Genomic DNA, 14,687 nt, shown 5'->3' with positions numbered 1-14,687 from the left:
CCAAGGTCTCTACGTGCATGTTGAAGAGCAACGTGTGGGCCAGGAAACTTGATCGAATTTGAGGGTCGTATTAAATCATTGTTGAGTTTAAGAGGTTGTGAAAACTGTTTTGGAAGACAAAATTAAAGTTTTCTCAGTGTTTAATAGTACAGGACTTAATAGTAAGGCGATCTTTGGATTAAGGAGCAATCCATACCAATAATTTTTGAATTAGGACATCGTCGTTTGAGTTTTATATAGTATTAGGTGATTTCTTTTACTGGGAAACCACCTTTTTCTTGGTGGAATTTTTGGCCGGTTGCTATTGTTGGTTAGTGAAGGGCTTTCTGCTGACCGATATTTATTGCGAAAAGGTTTTTTCTTTACGAGACATCGTCCACCTTACCAAGAGAAGATTTTTTTGTGTTGGACCACATCCTCGTCCATAAAATTAAAAGTTTTAGCCACGAACGATTGGAAATCTAGAAACTACACTTTTAATTTGTAACCAAGTTCCATATGTGGAATTTTTTCAAGTAATTTGAATGTATCGGCTTTTTCATGTCAGGTGAAGCTATCCTAATAGTATCATCCATTTCTTTAGATTTTGTATTCCAATTTTCTGTTTCTGTAAGAAGACTAAGATTCTTTTATCTATTATTGATTATCATTAAAATTATCTTCACATTAAAGTACGCCCCTGAGTAAAAACTTTTGAAGATTCACTGTATCTAGCCTGAGTCCAAGTCTAGCAATTTTTAGTGGCAATCTTGCAGTTATAGTAGTAGTATAGCGTTTATTAGTGACCTAGCTGTACAACGAATATAAATAAATAGTGCCACAGTAGAAAACATATGAAAAGATCAAAAGTAACAAATACTTTTTGATTTCAGTCATTATTATCTAAGACTGGTCTATAGTCAATTTTTATGAATGAGAGAGTAATATAATAATGGATTCGTAATCCAAAGGCGCATCACTTCAATTTATACATCCAGTATTTTCGCGCCAAATTAAATTTGTATAAATATAATGAATATATCGGGTGCATACTTATATTTTTACTTAATAAAAATGCTTATAACTTCCAAACAGCTGAAGGTAAAAATGCAATATTTCTACAATGTTTCATTTTTCCACAAGGTATGGAGAACATTATGTCATACTGGTTATATATGTATATAAGGGTTTAAACTCTCATTTTTAAACAATCTAACGTTGATAAAGAATAATTTAAATATAAAAACTCATCAGTATAAGAAAAGCACTTCTTACATATCCAAATTAGAATAGAAATCAGATGATGAGCTGTTGCAACCAATATTGACAAGAAGCGGTAATCATTTCATATGTAATATTATACAATTTTTACATTTTCTCTTCAATATCACATTTTTGGAAAGAATTATTTTTATTGAAACGTCTCCTTGTGCCCATACGAGTTCACTTGGGTTTAGTTCGTAATGATATGTTGGAGATCTAGCCACTGTCATTTCACAATTATCTGCAATTTCATCAATCACAGAATCGGAATGGAAATTAATATCGTTCAATTTAGCAAATTCTGAGAATCTTTTTTCAACCACTTTATTGTGGGCAATTCTAAAATCTACAAGTTTTCACTATTAATTATTATTATACAGCTCTGAGGAACAAATTGTTCTAGCCATTCTTTAATAACATCAACATTTCAGGGTAGTCCCTAGAATGAGTTGATTCAAAAGTCACATTCAACAAAACCATATGATGCCGATGTGTACTATTATCAGTCTGCTTCCCTTTCCTGTCTTGCCAAGATTTATTTGGTGTGTATCCCTCATTGATCCATGTTTCATTTAAATAAAATATTTTTCTTCTTCGGTTATGCATTTCTTTTTTTTCCGGTGAAAATCTACTTCTTTTAAAAGTTTCCATATTGTGCTTCGACTTTGTTCAGGCTAATCCTCATCATCTCGAACCATGACAACTTTTTCTACAGACGGAAATTTCACTGTGTCATTAACACTTTTTCATTTCATGTAAATGAGTTGAAACAATTGTTTTTTCATTAACTGTTAAAAGACCGATTTTCCGCAAACCGCAATTTGCAACTAAACTGTTAAGAATACAAAACTTTGACCTCCTTACTATATGGAATAACCTAAGATCGTATTTTCGATGAAATTTGTTCCGTACAATTTTTGTTTGGGGAAAATTTAAGGAAATATTTAGATTATTCTGTAATAATATTTGAAATGACCGTATGGTCAATGGTGGTTTGATTTAAACTGAACTAAATATGATTGAAGCAATAAATCAACAAACTTTTTTTCAATTTATTTCCAGATTAAACGTGGCATTTATAAAATTCGTGAAAATGTTACCCATCATCTTTGGAACTTCACCCAAGAAATGAGAGCTTTGGATCAAAAGAATTTTACCAAAGGTGCCATGAAATACCTAATGGCTTTCGAACATTCTTTGTTAGATAAAATGAACAAAGAAGGATGGGACGGGGAAGAAGATCCTGATAAAGTTCAGTGGACACGCACCGGAGCACTTTTCTATTCCATCATAGTTATTACCACTATAGGTAAGTGAGTAGATATATGCTTCTGCTTTTTCACTTGCCTATAGTTTTTTTAGACAATCTGTACAATCTTTTGTATGCTTATGTGTGATCAATCTAGTTAAATCTAATTCTTCTAATATTCCGTTTGTTACTTAACATGAAACAAATTGAAATCCTCTCCGAATGAATTATATTACATTGTTTATAATTTATTGTGATACTGTTTGTTTGCCCTTACACTATAAAACATTCTTGAATATTACTCATTTTAATTGTACGTAATGTTATCACTGCTCCTGAATTCATTTAACATTCATTTGTAACTGAGAACACAACAGATTAAATTCCACAATCTCATAAGTTCATTATCTTCCTCTAGACGATTTTGAAATTGTACATTGAAGTTTATTCATTGATCATAAATTTTGTACTTCGGAACAATAAATATAAGCGCGACAGTTACGTTTATTTACTAACATGAACATATTAATCTAAGAATGGAAAAGTAAATGAAAACGTTTATTACAAAACAGAGCGAGATTTTTGCCAGTAGGGCACAATCAATTGGAAGTTTACCGTAGACATACTTGCAGATCAATCCGAATAGATGTTGAAGTAATTTTACTATGGGCTGATATGATTCAAATTGTATTGTATTTTTTGTATTGATCTAGTCCAGGGATGGGGAAACTACGGCCCGCGGGCCATCTTCATCCCGCAAAGCGTTGAATTTCGGCCAGCGACCATTAAACAGAAATCAAGTAAAGTTTTCGTATTATTGGAAATTTCATTCTCATCAATTGGCAGTAATGGCAGTGCACGTCGCGCATAAAACATGTGCGAGCATGGACAAGAGGTATGAGCGAAAACCGAAAATGAAGCTCGAGTATGCCGTGCCGATTCTGAGTGTCTATTTTTTAAAGAAATATTTTTTCACAGAATTTAAAAGCAAATCAGTTTGCCTTATTTGTAATGAAACAGTTGCAGTTTTTAAAGATTTCAATTTGTCTCGACACTTCTCAAAAAAACATGCGAACGTAAAATAAATATAAAAGGCAAAAAGTTTCGTGTACAGCAGAACATGTTCACGAAGCAATCTGATACTTGCCAACATTGGCAAGTTATGTTTTAGCTTACAAAATTGCTAAAAGTAAGCGAACATTATCGGATGCTGAATTTGTAAAAGATTGTATGGTGTCTGTAAGCAATATTATTTGTCCAGAAAAAAGTAAACAGTTTCAATCCTTAGCTTGATCACGGAGAACGATAACTGATCGAATTGACGCCATCGCTGAACAATTATCGTTACAATTGGAAAGGAATTGTAATGAATTCGAATACTTTTCTCTAACCATCGATGAGAGCACAGACGTGAGCGATACTGCCCAATTTTTTATGTTTATTAGAGGAATTGATTCAGAGTTCAACATAACTGAAGAATTAGCATCCTTACAATCCTTAAAAGAAAAAACCTCTTGGAAAATTATTTACGATTCTTGTTTTGACGTTATTTCAAAATTTAACTTGCCCGTGGACAAATTATGTAGCACCCAATATGATTGGTAGCAATTTGGGGTTTATACGTATATTTTGCAAAGAAACCCATAATAATAATGTATTATTTCTGCATTGCTCAACACACCAGGATATGGTGTTTAAAGCAGCTATTGAAATAACACCCGTTTTAAATTTGGTTCTTAAACTTATCAACAAAATACGTTCAAAGGGATTGATGCATCGACAAGCATTTCTAAAATCTACCGAATGCGAGTTCTCAGATCTTCTTTACCACACTAAAGTAAGATGGTTAAGATGCTTTCGAGAGAGTATGGAACTTAAGAAAGGAGATTCAAGACTATCTGACGGTGTAAGGCAAATAGACCACTTCAAGATCATGTCTGAAGAAAATTGGCTCGCTGATTTCACATTTTACACAGATTTGCTGTCACACAAATTAAATACGAACGTTCAGGCCAAAAATATTTTCTTACATGAGCTTTGGGGACATTTAAAAGCCTCCAAATTGCAGATTAAATTGTTTTGCAGTTGTGTAGGGAAACATGAACTAACCCATTTTTCCAAACTGAGTATATCACCTGTCTCAGATTAAATAGGTTCACTCGACAACTGACAAAACTGCACGAGGAATTTGAGAAGTGATTTCAAGATTTTAAGGAAATTGAGCCGTCGTTAAATATTCTTTTGATGTCTTTTAATGTCAGCATCGCCGAAACATCCGCTAGCTTCAAAATTGAATTAATTGAGAAGCAATGTAATATCTATTTGAAGCAACTATTTTTGAACACCAGCAGATTGAAATTTATAAGTCCTTATCTAGGACACAATACCCAAATATAATTGCCCACGCATAGAAAATAATGTTTGGTACAAGCTATTTGTGCGAACAAACGTTTTCAATAATGAAAGTAGAAAAAATTGTCTTCGTAATAGGCTTTCGGATGACCACCTTTTTCCATTGTTAAAAATTTCAGCATCACAACTACTTCGCAGCTAAGTTCAGTTCAATTAATTGTAATTAAGAATGTTATTTTCTAATAGTGCACAATAAATTGGTGTTTCAGAAAAATTATAGCAATATTTTTATTTCGGTGGATAATGTTTCGCAAAATGTTTTGTTAGCAAAAATTGGCACGCGTAGAAAAAATTTTCCCCATCCCTGATCTAGTGGAATAAGTAGAAACTAATGTTAAACCAATAGCAAATTGGAAGTATTTCCTTAATGCAGCTCTGGATATGAATTAAGATTTGTTTCTTGTATTACTTCTTAGGATAAACAGGAAAGTTGGTAGCTACCTAATTGTTTAACTAACAATGTTAAACCTTCAAGTTTCAATATCTTTGTTACAAGTCCAAGTTTTGTTTACTTTCCGTAAACTTTTGGATGATGGTCTGTTGTTTTGTAGCAAACAATCTTGAATTCTAATGGTGTGAAACCAATCTATACAATAAAACATTGGAATTGTTTCTTTTTGTTTTGCGTATCTGGAAAACTTGTTACCATATTTTATGGAGATGCAAAATGCTAAGTTGTTCATAAAAGTTTGTGAGAATGAAAGAATATTCTTTGAATAGAAGGATGTATATAAATTCAAAAGAAGTCTTTGCCAACTTGGTAATAAATTATATTCTTGACGGTTCCATCTAATTTCGGCATTAAGCATAATATAAACAGCCATTAACAATTTGTATAATTGTATCAATCAATAATATACTAATGAAAATAATATTAAATCAATCAATGAACGAGTAACGATGGTTATTACTCATGAGATTGTTTTGTTTATGGGATGAATAATGAAATTCATTCGAATGAGTAATAGCCATCACTCGCAAATACTTTATTTAGAAATATTTAGTAAAAATACCCGAAATACTTAATATTAATTCCTCAACATGAAAAAAATTTCTGCTGATGGTTCCTCGAATGTTAAAATAGGCAAAGAAGCAAGAGAAATTCAACACTGACCGTTTCCAGAAATGTAATGGTAAAAAAGGAATTTTTAATGAAATTGATTTACACCATTATAAGGAATAATTTAATCGGGTTACATTTTCTGCCTTAACAGTTTCCTATAAAATGATCTCCCTGAAGTAATTGAAGACATCGCACTCAATATCACACTACAGCTGGACTGCTAGGCAATATTTAGTTACATATACCAACCGCTGGATTGGTCGATGAGGGCCCAACATTGGCCTCCTCAATCTCCAGATTTAAATCCTTGTTATTTATGTTTATGGAGTTACCTTAAATCATTATTATACACGACCCCATAGTTGATATCAACGATTTGAAGAATCGCGACACCGCAAGAAATCGTATTACATTTCAAATATTTACTGTTTTCCACTCAATTTATTGAAAAAAACTCGATTACGATGTTTATTTTTTTTCTCTTCAGCTATTGGTGTCGGGAAAAAATTATACAATAATAAATATTTTTAAATAAAACAAACGTTATAATATTATTCCATAAAACTCCACCTTGCAAAAAAGTAGGGGTTGCTAATTTCACCACCGTATAATGTAACAGGAATATTGAAAAAATTTTCGTGGTTAGCCCTTTACGAGTGCACGAAAATTACAAAATTTTCTTAGCTCCATTGAAAATTTAGAAAAAACAAATAATAACTCAACTATAGCGACCACCATTTAAGGGGGATATCTGGGAAAGGGGTGATCTGAGGACATTTTGTTATAGGAAAGACTCATCTTAATTTCATACGAGTAAGAACCTCCTGAAAAATGAAAAAAAAAAGAGTATGGAGCTGTCATTAAATATTTGATTTTGAAATGTCTACGCAAATAAAAGAGTTAGACACTGTGTACGGACACTCTGCACCATTATTTACGACCGTAAAATGAGCTCTCGGGACGACCAAAAACTTCGACAACCAGCAATATCATTATAAAAATTCACCAAATGTGACTGAACGATCGAACGCATTTGACACATTTGCTCTTTTTGGACTTGAAGCGCACTCAATTGAACATCTCTCGGGCCTTATTGAAGCGATTCGAACAAAATAGATGGGGCTTTTTACCTGGTTCCTACACTATACTTCTGTAAGGAAAAAATAGCCAAGGCAATGAATTGAAAAAAGTAAATCTGCTTCAAAAAAGGCAAAGACGGTTCCATCTACCAGAAAGCTAACCGTTTTTTGAGATAGCCAAGGCCTTATTTTCAACGCCTATCTTCAAGTAGGTAAAACTATAACAGGAGTATAACGCATTATTGTTTGATAAGGGAAAGGGAGAAATTGCAAAGAAGCCACTACATTTGAAAAGCATGAAAGTACTTTTAAATTGGAACAATGCACCTTCTCGGACTTCAGTGAATGCTGTGGCCAAATTTAAAACACTGCAATTGTTCTACCACTCACCTTATTCACTTTATATGCCCCCAGCGACTTTTTTTTTGTTTACTAACCTCAAAGATTCACTTACAGGAGAGATATTTTCATCAAAAAGGACGTTACAGTCTACGGTGGTGGGAAGTGGTAGTGGTTTGGACAAAAGCTGTCACCAATACATACTAAGAGTATTATGATATTATGTGCTTTAAAGGAAATAACATTTCTCCTATAATTGTTGTTGGATCGAAATTATTGTAAGGTCGGTTCAATTATTTAATAGATAAACCTCTTAATAATAACCTGGAAATGTTGCATCACTATTGATATTCATAATAAAATAATAAAATATCTCATCAGACAAAAAAGTAGTAAAAATTAAGGATATTGATTAATCAATAAAAAACAAGATTTTTTTACTAAAAAGATTTATTTTTAGCAGTACTTTAACCCATGGTATCGATACTTTTTGGTACAATATTCTTTTGAATTCTAGCAATTACTTTTCTTTAGAATGTTATGAACATTTATAAAATCAATCTTTTTGATTATTCGCTGATCTAGATATATAGCCATTGCTCAGCCCATAATGAGGTCGAGATGGTCCTCCAGGTCCTACAAGAATCCCATTAGCAGGCGAATGTATGTTTTGCCCACCTGAAAAGAAAATTATTTGTTCTATCTAAGTATGATTCATAACAAAAGAGTTAAAACAATAATTGTCAGTATACTCTTACTGACCAAAAAAGTTTAATCATTCTTAAGGACTTTGGGTGTTAATACTTCTTTATTTGCTGTATACTAAATTCAGTATTCCTCATACACTGGAACTGGGATATGATATGTTGGTCGATGTCTTCTCAACTGCTGCTATGGAGGATAATGTATATTCAACAACTTGCCACTGGTTATCTGGAAACATCGTATCTAGCATAACAATCATCCTTCCAAGCTCTTCAATTGCGATCGTCCATGTGGTTTGAGATCCAAAGCCTCCTACGATCTTGTCCTAAAAATTCCAGTTGAAAACTTCTACACACTCGAGGCAATTTTATAATAGTAACTTTAATTTTCAAATCCACTTCTTGGAGAATTGAGCACTAGAGCAGCACTAAACGTAACAGATCATTCTGACAATTTAATTTTTCCGTTGTAAAAAATGACAACTATTTTCATAATTTTTGCAAGGTTGTACAGAAAATAGTATGAGCATCTCGACTGAGTTTACCAATCTCCTTTAGCACTGTTACCGATTAATTAGCTCTCCCTTACTTTTATTAATCTTTATCACACTATAATTCTTATGAGAGAGAGAGGGAGTAATTTTCATATGTTTTAGAAGATGGATAATGTTATTACTATGATTTGGAAATCGTAGAAAGTGCGTAGCTTACCTCCTAACCCTATGGGTCTTCCTCCCACTAATCCGAAGCCTCCTGGTCGAACAGAACTTCCAAATGATCCAATTGGTCTCTGATGATAATTACCACCAACTGGTCCACCTGGACCAACTAAAACACCATTTTCTGGAGAATGGATGGGTCTACTCGGAAAAGGACCTCCAATATTACTTTTTTTTGTGGAATAACAACAGTAACGTTTACCAACATCACAATGTCCCTAAAGATTTAAATTAGAAATTTACAGTTATTTTTATATTTCATTGAAAATTAGAGCCATCCAGGCGGTTTTTCACCTTCTAATAAAATCCCCACTTATTACTAAATCCATATTTGATTTTCAACGATTGTTGTTAAATCAAAATATTTCCTTCTGTCAAATAAGGGGGGAAGGTTTGAAGAAACATTTACACATTGATATCAAAATCACTTGATTCATTTTCATATGGTTCATTGGCGTATTTTTGAACTTTAGCTTGAACTTCCCTTTCAGAAAAGTTTCAATTATTTCTAAGACTTATGATAATAATAATTCGATATAACATGAAATCTAATGAGAAAGCTTCTGGTTAGTTTTGATTGAGTCTTTCATATTTTTTAATAAGTTAATCACAATGCTGAAGCAAAGGAATAACTCGAGATCCAAGATGAAAGTCATCTAGAACTAGAAAACGATAACATAGAACAACTGATATAAACAAAAGAAGTGGATCAAGCAGTACAGAAGCTAAAAAGAGATCAGGCACTAAGCTACGATAATGTTATATCCGAAATACTACAAAAAATGGTAGAGAAGTGTCTACAAACACTAATAAAGTTATTATAGCCAATGTAGATGAATGAAAGTTATCATTTTAATACTCAAAAAAAGCATTTGACACCGACCGAAAAAATTGGGAATTAATATAAATGTACTTATATATAAAGTAACGAGGAACTAGACCCCTGGGGGTTCACGTGGATCACTATGGAAAACACTGCATTAATCAGAAATTTTCTGGGAAGAAGAAAAATAACAAAAAACAAAATGGACGTGTATAAATATATATTCCGACCAGTCCTTATACTGGGTACTGCCAAATTACCTTGAAAGTACTTACGCATTCAGAGGTGTTACCAGAGAAGATCAAATAAAAAATGAAAGAATAAGAGAATATTCGAATATTGAATCTGTAATTAAAATAATGATAAACCAACAACTTTGATGAGCTGGATATATTTTGTAAAATGGAGAGCAAGAGAAAAGGATTTGGTAGAGAAATGTGAAAATAGGTAACGGGGATGCACAATTAGAGCTTGAGAGAACTCAATCTGCCAATACAATGTCTAGATTTTTCTTGAATTAGTATGTCCTGAATGAATTGGTTGCTTTTTATAATTAATTGGTTATTTACTAAAACCACTTCATCGTGCAGCAGATCTTTTTATAAACTTTTTTTAAAATTATATTAAAAGTTGTTTGACCAATGGATAAGTTGATAGTTGAAGCAAGATTTCTTGCTAAAAGTAGTTCACATGTTGTTCTTGCTGATTTTTTAAAATTTTTTAGAGTATACAGAACTTAATTCAGCATCTAAACATTTAACAACGTTCAATTTTGTTCCAAAATAATTAAATCACTTTTTTATGATTGAAATTTTTTCTTATTCATACCTTAGCTTGGTTTGATTAATAGTTTGTTTCAAAAGATACTTAACTAGTTCAAGAAATTCACTCTTCTACATTTTCTCTTCAAATTACGAGTAAACCACAAAATAAATGACTTAAATTTTGACAAGATATATTGGCAATAGTAATTTTGCCCTTAAATTTGAAAGGTGGTACACTTAATAACTGAAGAATTTATTGAGATTCTTCAATATCTGATCAAAATTATCTATTTAAGGAAAAGTTAGACAAAAATTACACAGTACCTAATGCATCAATTAATACAGAATGCATGATGCGTATTTCACTTACATATGATATTCCAGGCGTATTGCAATTGAATCTTTCGGTACATTTACATCTGTCGAATTCTTTGAAAGGACCCTCTTGTGTAGGTCCGGTCAGAATACCAGGCCCAGGTCTGTCATCGGGGTAATAGGTGCCCTGTCCTCCACTTCCGTAAATTTGATTACTATTATCGTAAACTCCGTTGGGTCTACAAAAAATTGTTGAAGTAATTATTTTGTTACGAATTTGATAAGTAGGTTGATCCCTTTGCTTCGCCACTGACCCAAAAATCAAAATAATTATTCATCATCACGTCGTATACCTATAGACATACGACAGAAACTGACAAGTTTTAACTTGTTGAAGCCCGAAATCGAGAGAATCACATCCCACTATTGGTATGGATCGCATTAAGGAGCTGATTAGCCTGTCCAGGGCACGCTTTTTTGCTAAAGGTCCAGTATTGATCGGCTTGTATAGCCCTATCGTTCTCTAGGTACATATTTTCTGCTTTGCGAGGTGTAGGCAAGCTTTGATACAGCAATAAATGAGCAGGGTTGCTGTCGTTTTATATAGAGGAGCTTCCATCCTCAAACAATTGGGAGTGCGCCACATCAAGAAAATCAGATCATTCCTGGTCATTACCACTTCTTTAGGTTCAATTACAGTCGGGGGATACGATAATCTCCAAGCTTGGAGATAGTCGGCTTTTAGTCGTGATATTGAATGTGGTAAACAGTCTTTTACAGGTAAATATCCAGTTGAAGCACCCATAACTTCTACCACGCACCAAAATGTTTTAAAGGCTATGATCCTATGTTACAAGATTGATGAATAACTACTCATACCATGTAGTTTAAAATATATTTACTACGCAACATGTGAAAAATGTCTGCTGATGGGTACCAGAAATGTTAAAAGATGCAATCAAGGAATCTGGAAAAGATATTGACAGTCGTATTTTCTAACTAGATTAGAGTATATAGAGAATAATTGAGTCATGGATCCATCCAGGTTCAACATAATCAAAAGATGCAAACTTCTTTAGGAAAGTAGTAGTGATATTAGAACATCGTTAAAAAATAGTTGAACGGACATTATCTAATAAATAAAAGTGATATCTTCAACAATTTTTTATCGTGTCAGGAGCAAAACAAAGGGACGAATCCCCTTATTTAATATTTAGATGTTTGGTTTACACAGTTTTTCTAATTGTGCGTTGTTTTGAGTTTCCACAATATATATGAATTTCAATAATTGATGAAAATGCAGTAGTTAATCAATATGTATCATGAAAGAACCAAATCTATGTGATGTTAATTCCTGGGAGGCATCAAACGATATTGTAAGTGTGATATTTTCTAATGCTACAACATATTTCTCATCACGTGTTCGTTATTAATTCTGTCTACCAACACCTATCCAACTTTAAACTTACGTTTTTAATAGTTTTATAAGAAACTGAAGCATCACGTTGATCCATGGAATATCACTAAATTCAAAACAAATAGAAGTGAGATTTAATAAATTCTTAGAAAAATGTCTTTTTTTTTTAAATCATACAACAGTTGTACAATTTCCGTAATGGTAGGAATGTGTACCATCACTGTGTTCCTGAAGGTGAAACCATTAATCAAGATCATAACGTTCTTGCTAAACTTCGTAATAAAATAAAAAAAAAAGAATCACAATTATGAAGTAGCGGTGTCACATTTCGTATTTTTGGTCTAACGACTTTTCAAAGTATCCCAAACCATAATCCAATGGATCTGGAAAATTTTGCAATTTACCGCTCATCTCTAGCACCCATAATAAACCTCATATGAATTTTCAAAAGTAATATTTCCTCTGCCCTTATTTCTTCTTGCAACGCGCCAATCGCTTGCTTACGTCATTAGCGCCGATCGAGGTTTACTTGACAAGCTACAGCAGCGTTGTTTTATTTTACCATCCTATCCCGTCGTATCAGTTGTATTTTTTTGTTAAGATGTCGAAGCCTGGATCGACAAAGGCTCTTTATAAATATTGTATAGACCAAAAGTACCTATGTATCCTCAAGGGAGAAAATTTACGGAAAATATAGTCTAATGCAATTAAAAAGGATAGTAAACGTTTTATCAAGTACAGGTAATCGGTTTTGTTGTGAAGGTCATTTCGAGGTAGGTAGGTGTTTTCATTTTTTTAATAACATATTCAAAACTTAAAACTTATAGTACACGGTAGCTTGAAGTATAACAATAATATAGTAGTTTCAAGTTGCTACTTGTTTTGTTTTTTGCATTGGCGTGACGTCCAAACGGGATTTAGCCTAAATATTTTTGAAAAAAAAGGAACACCACCTAGTTTTAAGAACTAATAATTTTAAAATTCGCGTTTAACATGAAGAAAATTCAGTCTGATCTTCATAACGAAATCGTCAATATGTGGTATTTTCTTTTTAAAACTTTTATAATACATTACATTACATAAGTTAGTTGACACCTCTTGCTAGTTATCAGGCATTTACTGAATTAAATTAATAAGATCTATGGATACTCAAACATTTAGAAAACAATACTAGTTCCTTATCTCATTTGCATTGTTTTGTGATGAAAACCAAACAATTTTTTTCACTTGAACACCATAAGTCCAACAAAATCGGAGTCCAATTTACTCCAAATTGAATGTTATATTTTTGGTTAAACTTTAACACTTCGTATCTCAAAATTAAGAGGTTGCGCGTACATGAAATCTTGTTTTTGCCCCATGAATATGTCATTCTATTGATCTGTCTGTTCATATGGTTCATGCCGCGGATTTTAAGTCATAAAATCGTTATATGTGGCAAAATGAGTAGTAGTAAAAAATTAATTGTTAATTAATATATTAATTGTTGCCTTTTATTGCTTTCCACGCATCTCCAATATACAATCACTTCTCTTGAACTGTGAGCTCCTGACTTTCCAGAGTATTCAGTAATAGCTGACTTGTTCCAAGAGTGGCTAAAGCACAGTTCAATGGTTACGCAATAAATGAAATAACCCACCATTTCGTTTACAGTTTCCACTATAAAGTTATGTGTGCGATTGTGTCGCCACCACACTGCTCCCTCCTAAAACTGTACGTCCTTAAAAGATCCAAAAAACTGATCCAAAAAAGGGACCCTCATCTTTATTTTGGGGCATCGCTGTATTTGGTGGACCAGATCGTTAACCGTGTAATCACTGTCGAAGGACTATCCAAGTCATTGTAAAGCTTAATAAACCTACCCCTTCTCCTCATAGGATTATTGAGAGAAGCCATATCGTTTTGGAGGACTGTTTCTTCCTATATCATAACGGCTTTTCATGTGATCGTTTCATAAGCCTTACCATGTTACGTACCTCAGCATGAATGAGCCGCATTCCTCAACGTAGTTCTTCGGCTCTTAGAGATTATAAAACCGAAACTCTGTTTCAAACACGTTATTTGCTCCCGTGGTTTCAAGTACAATCAATTAGGGAGCCATCAATATTATATATGTTCGGATATATGTTCGTTCTATTCGTCTTAATGTTCGCTGACAAATATTCGAAGAAACTTTTCCAAGGTATTATCAAAACGTTACAACATTTCGTCCCTTAGGGGGTGCGAAAGAGCCGTTCTTGTTTCCCTAATTCTCAAGCTCTTGAGCACGTGAGACTCGAAATTCCTCTTTAGCTCATAGTGTAGTTTTTTTCTCTTGATTGGGAAGTGCGTAGACTTCCGTCAGTTTACCAAAGTAGCCTGGACCATTAAGATATATCCATTATCTCTTTTCGTTTGTAGGAAAGGTACTGTCATATCAATCGCTATCTGTTTAATAAGTGTCTCTATTTCTGAGTCCTTTACTGACTACCACTCGGTAGATTCACGACATTAATCTGCTACATCTTTGTTAATAATAACGCAATAAAATCATTTTCTCAATTTCTCCATAATGTTGGTCC

At 33.1% G+C, this 14,687-nt stretch overlaps 1 protein-coding gene across 6 annotated transcripts in view; it reads left to right on the top strand.

Moving 5' to 3' along the window:
- Window positions 1-14,687, top strand: part of LOC130443054 (uncharacterized) — a 61,860-nt gene that overhangs the window by 4,393 nt on the left and 42,780 nt on the right. For all 6 annotated transcript variants that reach the window (XM_056777501.1, XM_056777502.1, XM_056777499.1 and 3 more), the window contains one exon: window positions 2,305-2,551. In XM_056777501.1, coding sequence (XP_056633479.1) covers window positions 2,305-2,551 — 247 coding nt within the window. The remainder of the gene's footprint in view (window positions 1-2,304; window positions 2,552-14,687) is intronic.

Source organism: Diorhabda sublineata, chromosome 4 (genome assembly GCF_026230105.1).
Source record: "Diorhabda sublineata isolate icDioSubl1.1 chromosome 4, icDioSubl1.1, whole genome shotgun sequence".
Lineage (NCBI taxonomy): Eukaryota > Metazoa > Arthropoda > Insecta > Coleoptera > Chrysomelidae > Diorhabda > Diorhabda sublineata.
The sequence above is the reverse complement of the archived record's forward strand: the minus strand, read 5'-3'. Positions and strand labels throughout refer to the sequence as shown.